General features: G+C 33.5%; 1 protein-coding gene across 1 annotated transcript; it reads right to left on the bottom strand.

Moving 5' to 3' along the window:
- Positions 1-647: 647 nt before the first annotated feature.
- LOC127723707 (uncharacterized) lies at positions 648-11,104 on the bottom strand. Its single transcript, XM_052230457.1, has 3 exons — positions 11,094-11,104; positions 6,381-6,730; positions 648-3,335 (listed from the first exon to the last, which is right to left on the bottom strand). Exons 2-3 carry the CDS (start codon positions 6,718-6,720, stop codon positions 1,423-1,425), a joined length of 2,253 nt encoding a protein of 750 aa, XP_052086417.1. The 5' UTR covers positions 6,721-6,730; positions 11,094-11,104; the 3' UTR covers positions 648-1,422.
- Positions 11,105-12,010: the final 906 nt, after the last annotated feature.

The following is a 12,010-nucleotide window of genomic DNA, read 5'->3' as shown; positions in this document are numbered from 1 at the left end:
ATTGGTTGAAACAATGTTGAAGCAATCATTATTCAATAGTGATTCAAAGTTGAACATCAACGTTGATTCAACGTAGGATTTCAACGTTGATACAAATTTTCAAAATGTAATAATAATTGTACATTGATTCAACATAGAAAATAAACATTGATTCAATGTTTAATCAATGTTGTGTGCCTGCTGGGTCCAGTCTGCCGACAAGAATGCAACCAAAAAACAAAGATAGTTCACGGTGAAGAATTGTTGTCCGTTTTTAATAAAACTTGACTGGTTTGATTAATTGTCATCGGAAAATGTCCCTCGTGGATAGTAATTCAGATTAAACCAGTTTTATTATGCTGTATAATATAGGTAACTTAGTCATATTCTGTAAATTTACTTCAGGTACACCGACGTAACATTTTCACTGCCGCATAATTTATCAATACTTTTTCAAATATAAATTTGAATTAATTCATTAGCATCTTCTTCAATAATATTTAAACTCTATTTTTAAATGAAGGCTTCTGGTATGTAAAACAAGTTACGAACGACTCTGAATAGACAAAATTAAAAATAAAGAAAACTTAAGGAAAGTCAAACGCACAAGTAAAAAATGAACGGACAATACCATGACAATAAACGGAAAACGATAAAGACAAACAACGATCGCAAAATAAATAAATAATAATAATAAAAAAAAAAAAACACACAACAACAACCGCACAATAGATAATAATATAAATTATGGGTAATATCAAAACTATATCAAATCTTGAAAGGGTGCTCGAGAGGGTGAAACGTGAAATGAAATTAACACTGAGCTGCAACCGTGACGCTAAAATATTTGTATTAAACATTTATCAACTGTAACAACCTATGAAATGTTTGTTTTAAACATTGAACGACTGTAGCAACCTTTTAAAATTTGTAATTAACATTTTATGACTGTAACAACCTTTAAAAAGTTGTAACAAACATTTTACAACTGTCCCAACTCTAAAAACGTTGTAACAAACATTTTTTGACTGCATCAATGTCTGAAAAGTTGACACAAACAATTTTCAACTGTCCCAACTATTAAAAGGTTGGGACAAATATTATACAACTGCCACAACTTTTGGAAAGACTGTAATAAATAGTATTTGACTGTGACAACGCCGTAAACCACTGCAACAGTCCTAAAATGACTCTTGATATCATTTTATGATTTTCACAACCCATAAAAGTGTTGGGACAGACATAAATTAACTGTTACAACGACATGAGCCAACTGTCACAACCCTAACAGTTGTTATCAGTTGCTTTGACAGTCATCTTCAGGCCTCCACAGACTAAGACAGTCGTACAACGACTGTTACTGGTATGGACAGTTGTTTTTTCATCCAGTAGTGCTTACGTTTTGACTTAAAATTTTCGTTTTTCCTATTTCTGCAGTTTTACTTATTGAATACACTGTGAAGCCTCATTGTAACATTGACACGCAGTATCTGTATCCCCATTTAACTGATAGCACATACCAAGAATAGTTAATGATAGCGATTGTTGATCAGCTGGAATAAAAAAACTTTCTTCTACAGTTAAATGAAAATCCCGTAAGGCCTGCTGTCTTTTAAACACATCTCCGAGATGAAAATAAGATAGAAATTTAAGACAATAAGACAAAACAACAATAGGTATTTGGATGGTATCTTCAAAACCCAGTCTTAACTCATCCGGGATTAAGGAAGAGTGTCGTAAGAATCTTACACCAGATACGGTCGCCAATTGTATCCTTTTGTTTAAAGATGTGACTGTTTCATATATATTTTGAGCATAAGTGTTCATAAGGTCTTTATCATAGAATAATGAACCTAAATGCAACTTTTCAGGCGTACACTTTGATAGAACATGATCTGTTATTTGAATTGTTACATTGTACTGTCCAATAACGTAATAAAACGATGCGTAAAGCAACCAACCATTCACAGCATTTGTCTGTAGACTGTCTTTTAAATGTTTGTGATACCGACTTCGTATATTTTCAACATTCCGTATATTAACTGGAGGTGGAAGTAGTTGTGTTATATGCTGACTGACTGCAGAAATCCACCATTTGCACACATCACGTATATATGAAGAGGATTCTGATAAAATGAGAGATTTAAGAACAAATATTCCTCGGTATCCGTCTTTTATAGTTTGGGGAATTTTATCGTGACAAAAATACTTATACACGAAATAATCTAATTTAATGGCGTTATATTTCCTTTTAGATGTAAGGCAAGTTAAACTATCACCTTCCTGAAACAAACCAGAAATCAGTCCGGTAGTTCCACTATATATAACACTGTCAAGCACGCCAAGCAATATCTTATTATTTCTATTATTGACCTTTCCTAGAAACATATTGTGCTCAGGTATAAAGTAGTTGGGACAGAAGCAGATGTTCACATACGATCTTAATTTACCCAAACACGACCAAAAACAGAACAAAAGGTTGGCTATTTGAAAGGTTTCGATTGACACCTCCTCTGAAAACCAAAAGATCGCTGTCTTTAAGAAGTAAGAACAGAGCAAATCTTTCACATCATGGTTTTTGTTTATGATGTGTTTCAATACTATTTTGAGAAGTCCGTAACATAGTAACTGCGTATAGTTAAAAGAATGTAAAAGTTGTTTTTCAGCAACAGAAAAAGAAATTCTCCATAGCAATTGACTGTTCGTTATTTGTTTAGGTCCAATAGGTACCAATAAACATCCATAACTTTTAATGTTATCAATGACAACACTTGGTGGCCAATGCTGTCTATGCCGGTACACCCATTGCATTGCATTGTTTGGGAATGATTTACAACGGAAACAAACTGCAAAATCTATTGTTTGATTTCTATTTGATAAACATGGACCATGTAACAGAAACGTATCAAGTCTGTGATGAAGATTTTTGATAAAAAGTTCGGATGCTAAATATAAGCCTTCCCTGGTTTCTAAGAGAGAATCTCTTATACATGTTTTAACAGGATTAGAGTCCTCAAAGCCTCCAGCCAATAACCTCAGTCGTGTAAACCCAGGATGAAAGGGGTCTATCTCCATTAACAGTGTTGTAATGTCTTTTATATTATGTGTATCACTAACTGTTTCTACCATTGGTATAACGTACATAATATCAATATCACTTCCAGGTAAATCCATTCCTTCAGATAAACTTCCGCTTACAAAACGTATAAAAGAAGGACGAATAATATTTATTATTACATCTTCAATTAGAAATAATCGTTGTCTGTAACGTATGTCGGGTTCTTTGCCAACTATGTGTACCAGCTGACTATATAAATATTCTGCATGAAAATCATTTCCTGGCCGAGACATATAACCTGAAAGATGAAAATAAACATGTGCATGCACATTTTTCACATTTAGATAAATCTGCCTTGAATCCAATTTGTGACGAACACATAATATGTAGAAACTTAAAATCGTGCGTTGAGCAATGAAAAGCTTGCCCCAATTCAGATTCAATCATAAAACACTGATGATCGAATGTAAATTTGCGACTAGAGTGTGCAGTCTAGTATTATTGGCAACTATTAAGTTCGGAAATAGAATTTAATCAAGACTATGACAGTACACAAGTGAGAGGTTTAGCTAGCTATAAAACCAAGTTTAATCCACCATTTTCAACATCAGAAAATGCCTGTACCAAGTCAGAAATATGGCAGTAGTTTTCCATTCGTTTGATGTGTTTGCGCTTTTGATTTTGCCATTTGATTACGGACTTTCCGTTTTGAATTTTCTTCGGAGTTCGTTTTTTTTTTTTGTTATTTTACTTTTTGTTTAGAACCGTGTGTAACGTGGATGTTTGTCGTAGACTCTTATACTGAAATGACAGCTGTAGCCCTATTAGCTGGAGGTTTCTTTAATCTTTAGTTCAGGAGGATATATTGATGAGACAGAATTTTAGATTTTGGATTGTTTATGAAGAGAACATCAGCATCATATCTTAATGAGAAATATAGTAATCTATCTTCTTTGATATTTTCTTGCTTTTTACAAGTGTTTTAAGGAACTCGGATTAAAAATTAAAAAGTTCGGCAACGGTTCCCGAAGGTATGCCGACATCCTGTTAAAAAAGACTACATCTAATGTTTACAAATAAGTTGCCAATGAGACACTTCAACATATAGATCCTTTGTTCATTGGTGTAGCATGTTTTATGCTCCAGTTCATTTAAAATAATATTTTCTTAATTGTACCCCAAAACAATACATTAGTAGCATATGGAATTATTTTATGAAAAAAGCATTGTAGATTATTACTTTTAGACAGTTTAATCATATTTGTATGCGGTATGGTTGAAAACAGGTTTTCTCATAGAAAGAAGGACCATGATTTTAAATTTAACAGAAAAGATTTATTTTTTTGAAGTTTTCGAGAACCTACATATAGTTCATAACACTACGCAATTTAACAGTATCACGATATTTCTACATGTAATCCCTCTTTTACTGCGGACAATCTTATGGTCAATCTAACATACAATTCCTCAATAGAGCATGCAGATAACCTGGCAATATACCGGTGTTTCAAGGAGATTTGTGAAGTTTAAAATATACAATACAAACATACGATTTGTTGCTCAAAGGAAGATACATTGAGAAGAATCAATGTTATGGGTCGATTTGATTTATGTGATGATCTCTAAATTGATGACCGAGTTATATCATCTTCCGGGGATGTTCATGTTGAGTTATATTTAGATCATTGATAATAATATTCTCAGTGCGTTGTAATTATATGGCGGGTTGATTCTGAAATGTCATCCAACTTATGCACTTATTTCGATATTACAAATCAAGAACGTACTGATATATAAAAGACAGTCAATGACTAGTATTCTAGCAATGTACAGGCGTAATGACATGCGGTGGGATTTAACACATTTTAATCTGTCAAGCATCCCCTTTTCAATCATATCTAGTCAAATAAAAATTAAGAATTATTCATTCTCAATAGAATCATTAAAGTAACTTTATAAATAATAGTATAAAAATAACAAAACCAAACCTGAAGCAAAGGGAAAATATAAAATTTCGTATCAAAGAACTCACAGTTACCTAACTCCAGCCGATATTATATATGTGTGTAATGTCTAATGTTTTGGTTTAGTAAGATAAGATTGATGATCTTCAAAGCAGACGTCATTAAACAACATTCATCAACAGAACAAGAAAATATAAAACGGTCTAATTGAATATAACACTTTATAAAGTATGTGTGTCCTAAGCGCTCTTCTGGATTCACATTCATCATGTGATGTACAATAACGTATTCGTGAAATATCAGAAACACTACTGCACGGAATTCCAATGTGGAAACACATGTGTTATCCTTCAGACTATAAAGCAAGATTTAGTGTCTATTAATGAAAACCCATAGATATAAAGTATAGTTTTAAAGCTATTTTGCTCTACATATTTACAGGTGAAAAATGGGTTTTAAATTATTTGATATTTAAAAGTCAAAACTTTCTGCTACGTTTGATCTCCCTATTTGCGATGTAAGGCGACAAGTGGCTATGAATAAGCTGCGCAATCAGGTTATTGTCAATTGTCTTTTTAATGCAGTTTATTTGAACGTTTTACACACTGCTATTACTTATTTGTGCTATTGTTAATTTGAGAATGGAAATGGGGAATATGTCAAAGAGACAACAACCCGACCAAAGAGCAGACTACAGCAGCGAGAAAAGAGAAAATCCCGCACCCGGAGGTGGTCCTCAGCTGGCCCCTAATTCAAAGTGTGTACTAGTTCAGTGAAAATGGACGTCACACTTAACTCCAAAACATATAATTGAACTAAAATTAAAAAACATACAGGACTAACAAAGGCCAGAGGCTCCTGACTTGAGACAGGCGCAAAAATGCGGCGGGGTTAAACATGTTTTGTGTGATCTCAACCCTCCCCTATACTTCTAGCCAACGTAGAATAAAGAAACACATAGCAAAACGCACAGTAAAACTCAGTTTAAAAGTAGTCCGAGTCCGATGTCAGAAAAGGTAACAAAAGAAACTAAGCAAAATGACAATGATACATAAATCAACAAAGGACTACAAGCAATTACTGACATGCCAGCTCCAGACCTCAATTACACTGATTGAAAGATTATGTCTTCATCATATGCAAATCAAGTACAATCCCTCCCGTTAGGGGTTTAGTATCATACCATTATAAAATATATGAGAAGATCATAACCCGTATCATGCCAACAACTGGTTTTATAATAAATGTGTTTATTTCCGATGCAAAGACCCTAAGAGTGAATCATTATTAATACCAAAATATGCAATCCTTAATGACCTGACAACAGTATCGTAACTATATCCTTTCCGAATAAGTCTGTCTAAAGGTTTGATTCTTACCTTCACCATGTTCTGTACAATGTTCTAAATATTCGAGGTATTTATTTGAAGATTTAACAGGATATCGCAAATTGAGTATCCGCTGTGAATTTTGTTTCCTTCTTTCCAAACAAGCTATATATTTCTGTTCGAATTGGTGAATAGTGAGACCAAATACGTCATTTGAGATACTTATTCGACCGTCAAAATGTTGTTGGAGAATGGGAGTGTGTCGTCGTCGTCCGCGGTAGGGAAAGCGTTTAACGCCGTATTTTTCCCAAAACGTTATTTTTCTCATTCCATACAAATGTTCATTGTCATCTTCACTTTGATTACTTGGTCTATTGTTATTGGTATTCATAATGACAAGCCTGCAATATAAGAGATTAACTGGAGCAATATATTTTTGATTTAGAATTAACAATTTTTTGAATGAACCTAGTTTAACAATTGAATACAGCCGGATGCATCTGTCACCGACAACAGTTTGATTGCGAGTGTCTTTATGGTGCGTTTTACCAGTAAAAAGAGGGACGAAAGATACCAGAGGGACAGTCAACCTCATAGACTGAAAACAAACTGACAACGCCATGGCCAAAAATAAAAAGACAAACAGACAAATAATAGTACAGATGACACAACAGAGAAAACTAAAGACTAAGCAACACGAACCCCACCAAACACTGGGGGTGATCTCAGATGGTGATCTCCGGAAGGGTAAGCAGATCCTCCTCCACATGTGTCACCCGTCGTGTTGCTTATGTTATTAAAAATCCTGTAAATAGTCTAATTCGGTAGATCACATTCGTGAAAAGGGAAGGGTATTAAAGTTACGACATAAAGAACATATCCGATATCATCTGTGAAACGGTTATTCCATAACGGTCAACCAACTCGTGATGGCGTCTGTAAAATTTACGAAGGGATGATTTCAACTTCACCATTTGGAACTCTTGGTTTAATAGCTTCCTTGTGAGCAGCACTCCTCTATCAAGGAAATCATGATAGGAAATACAAGCCCGGGAATATCGTATCAATTGGGAGATATATACTCCGTTTGTAGGCGCTGCTGGAATGTTGCTACATAGAAATGGAAAGTTCACAATTGGGAAGCTGAAATCATCTCTTTTGTCGTAAAGTTTTGTTTTCAACCCTCATTGTCAATTTCTAGATGTAAGTCAAGATATGAGGCAGACTTAACTGTATCTGTAGTATCCTTTATCTCTAGTTCGATTGGATAGATTCGTTCAACATAGTCACCAAATTTTGTATTATTTAGTGAGAGAACATCATCTATATAGCGGAACGCAAAGTTAAAGGATATTGCTAACTTCTTATTTTTCTTCCCAAGAAGTTCCTGTATGAAGTCATACGTCTGTTGGCTTGCAAACTTTAATTTTTACTTTCTTTGTCTAAGTCTGGTATCATTGGTGAGGTTTTACAAACACTGTCACTGTAACCGTTTCACAGATGATATCGGATATGTTCCTTATGTCGTAACTACAATACCCTTCCCTTTTCACGAATGTGACTTACCGAATTAGACTATTTACCGGATTTGTAATAACATAAGCAACACGACGGTTGCAACATGTGGAGCAGGATCTGCTTACCCTTCCGGAGCACCTGAGATCACCCCTAGTTTTTGGTGGGGTTCGTGTTGCTTAGTCTTTAGTTTTCTATGTTGTGTCATCTGTACTATTATTATTTCTGTTTGTCTTTTTATTTTTGGCCATGGCGTTGTCAGTTTGTTTTCGATCTATGAGTTTGACTGTCCCTCTGGTAACTTTCGTCCCTCTCTCTTCTAATGAACGTTTCTGCCAGCCCAGTAGTCTGCACTTTGTGTTGACATGAAATATCATTTATATGGTCATTTTTTCCATACATATATTGTGTTTATAAAATGTTGAATAATCTTTTTTTTTTTACCAAAACATGTTGTAATAGGTTCAAATCGCAGTAATATCGGTCAACTCTACTGTGATTTATACAAGACTACATTAAATGACATCTTTTTCAAATTTTAAAGAAAAACACCAGATAAAACTATAAAAACTATCAACGGACTCCAAAAACATGCACATTCCTGTAATTGTTTTTGAATATTAACACAGTTTTATATTTAAAGTTCTTATTTAAACATGGTTTGACATCTTCAACTAGTTGTTCATGCGGTATATAGTATTTGAATCAAGTTAGGAAACAAAAAAAAAAAAACAAATGATTTTGTCTTACAGGCTTATCTTTGACGGTAAGACCAATATCAGCACATAATATTTCATTTTCAATGATGTTGTCTTCTCATTTTATCAATATTGACAAAGTTTAATATAAAAGAAGAGACGTAATAAAAGTGAAATGAAAGCCAATGAGAAAACTAATCACAAGCGACCAAAGTACGGGGATGTTAGCGACAAAAAAGAGTCGGAAGATAAAAATAAATATTCAAAACTCATATGTCGAGAGAAACTGACAACGCCATGGCAGAAAACAAAGACGATAAATTTCACAAAACACTAAATAAATACAAACCAAAACACCTCACCCTTACCACTTTGAACCGTTGACTCAATAGTTTCGTTGTTAGCAGCAAACCCCTATCAAGGATATTTTGATAGGAAACGCAAACTGAGAAATATCGTATTAACTGCGAGACATATACTTTTTAATTCTAAAATATAATTCTGTAATTCAATCGACTTTGACTGAGAATGAATTCGCATTGAAGAAGACACATGCATAGCAGGATACGACTATACTGTCGACAAACCCCGGTCTTGGTCCTTTTGGAGTTCATGCAATTTCCTTGATTTTTGATCGTTACTTTGATTTGCCGTCTTAATTGATTAATGCGGTTTGACATCGATACATTATTGTCGTCTTTTTTTAAAGGAATACATTGTAAGCTTGGAGTATGCCATTCATATATATATGATTTAATTCAAGAATTGAGTTACTTAACAATATATCGTTCTTTCGTGGTGAGACAACAAATATTTGTCAACTCTGATGAGAGCAGTTTATATGTAATTGAAAAATATTTAGACTGTAAAAATCTGTTATTGGAAATGTCAAGTTAAATTTTATTTCTTATAATGCTCATACCCCCCTAAAGTCAAATATTGTGGCCCGAACTTATATGCCAAATAATTTTAAATTTAAGAATCCCGAGCCCTACTGGAAACCGATCTTAAGGAGGTTGAGAAACACTTGTTCCATATGCATGATGTGTAACACCCGTCGTGTTGCTCACGGTTATTACATATTGAGTAATAAATCTAATTCATGATTTCACAATCGAGAAAAAGTGGACAGATTTGATTATAGTTACGACAATTAGAACATATTTGTGATCATCTGTGACACAGTTATTCCACAACGTTTAACAAACTACTGATGGCAATCGTAAAATTTTGAAAGGAATAACTCACATTTCAATAGCTTAATTGTAAGCAAACAAGTGACATAGACCTTAGGAATCATTTGTCATGAACTAACGATACATAAGTTATTTTACAAATGGTGAAAACTGGAATTAAGTTTCAGATAATCAGATGAGAATTGTTTTTGTAAGGGTATCTATTGGAACGATAATCCGTTTATCACGCAAAGTTTGCCACCTTATCAACATTAATTGCAAATTGATGTCCATGATTATTAAACCCTTTCAGTGTAATAGTTCGTCAATAACCCATAAGAAAGAGATTTGTATATTCACGTTTACTACTGCTTTTCCATCGACTCGTCTTCTTAACACACAGCGGACATTAACTACTGTATACTTTGAGTGATTCACTTCAAACTTTACAAAATAGTAATCTGCATCAGGCCGTTGATTTTCTCGTTTGGATTATTTTACATTTTGTCAGGTATGGGCCTTTTGTGACTTAGACTTTAAGGAATGCGTTAATCTAATTGTCAAAGGCCATCCGGTGACCTATACCCGATGGTTGCACAACTTACTAGTACTTAGTTTTTCTCATGTTCCAATTTATATTTATAGGTACCCTCGATCACTAATATTGTGTCCTTTATAAAAATTTGCGATACGTTTGAATGTTGTTTTATCTGTTCGTAATGTTCGCACATATTTATATTATGGTACGTTGTCCACTTTTGTGTGTGGGTTGTATAAAGCATTAGCTAGTCTTATCTTCTCAACGCGGAGTCATCTGAAAATTTACTTGTCACTGGAAATAAATATTTTTTTCAAATAGTTCATAATGTTTTTCACAAAGATTGATGTAAACGTGTGGAAAATCAGATTTTTTGTTCCAAGCTAGACCATTGTCCTAGGTACTTGTTTGATTTACCAAGTATTTTGCAAGAACAAGATTTGAATGTTAGTTTCAATAAATTTTCGAGGGGAATTCGAACAATTTGTCACATATGCAGTAATGGCTGTCACCATCAACATTAAATTTCGATCTCTTGTAAGGGAAACTGCAATCATCAATCCCTTTAAAATTGTAATTACATTGTTGCTTTAGATGAACTTCTGTATTGTTTCTCGTTATAGAAAGGAAGCAACAGTTGTTGTGCGGACAAAAACTTACATCGTTCGTGCTAACTTTTGAATACAAATTTGCTAAAATTATCAGATATGATTAAAATGGAATATTAAAGAGATTTTCAATGAAACTATGTGCAATCAATACTACCATGTGTGCAAGGGATCAGCCTACTATTCTTGTTTCTTATGGCTACTCAAAAATAGATATAAAAATATCTTACCCTAATCTCCTTAATTATATTAACACATTTTAACAATCAGCTATAATGACAATTTACTTATACTATACGCAAGATTTAATTTGGATAAATTGATATACGTCATAATACTTTGAGCTTTGAGCTTTACAATTCAAAACAATAGTTGTATTATGTTTTTGTTATAGCAATACGATAGTGTGTTTAACAATGGTTAAATCGCACTTTCTATAACCCTTTACACTGACATAGATTTAAAAAAAGAAGGAAATACGTTGTTAAAGACAATATGAGTTCTCAGTTCCAATAACTGCTCTATATGTGCCACGATATTCCCCAATATGTGGAAACACTAATTTATAATTTTCTTCTTTATACAATGATTCTTTGCGATAACTCATATCTTAATATTATGCATGATCTTGTTAGTCTCTATAAAGACGTTATTTGCCTAAATGCAAAACTGTTGTTAAGAGGACATTGGCCTAATATGATGGTTTGATTATTTTTTTAAAATGATGACCAAACAGTTTACAGCTACTCTGTAGTTCCTGGTTAAATATTGTCCTTTTATAAAAGTGCAGACATTGTTTTACTAAATGTGCAGTTCCAAAAAACGAATATCAATGAAAATTTCATACCCAATGCAGACGACATGTAGATCTGATTTGTTAGTCAAGTTTGCTTTTGATTTGTATTATAATAGAGCAATAAATGGGCAGACTATGATGCCCCACATTATCTATTACACACTTTTTTTTACATTCCGGCAATTAGTATCAACTTTTGACACAAAATGACTACGCCCGCAATATTACAAAAAAAAAGGACAAGCGCTTTTTATTTTACTGTGATTCATCTGAAAGTGACATTTTTACCTATTCTGACATTGTTGTCAATATGATAGAATTCTATGCGATTGTCATACAAATGAGAGGTTT

Source organism: Mytilus californianus, unplaced genomic scaffold, assembly GCF_021869535.1.
Source record: "Mytilus californianus isolate M0D057914Y unplaced genomic scaffold, xbMytCali1.0.p SCAF_13, whole genome shotgun sequence".
NCBI lineage: Eukaryota > Metazoa > Mollusca > Bivalvia > Mytilida > Mytilidae > Mytilus > Mytilus californianus.
The sequence above is the reverse complement of the archived record's forward strand: the minus strand, read 5'-3'. Positions and strand labels throughout refer to the sequence as shown.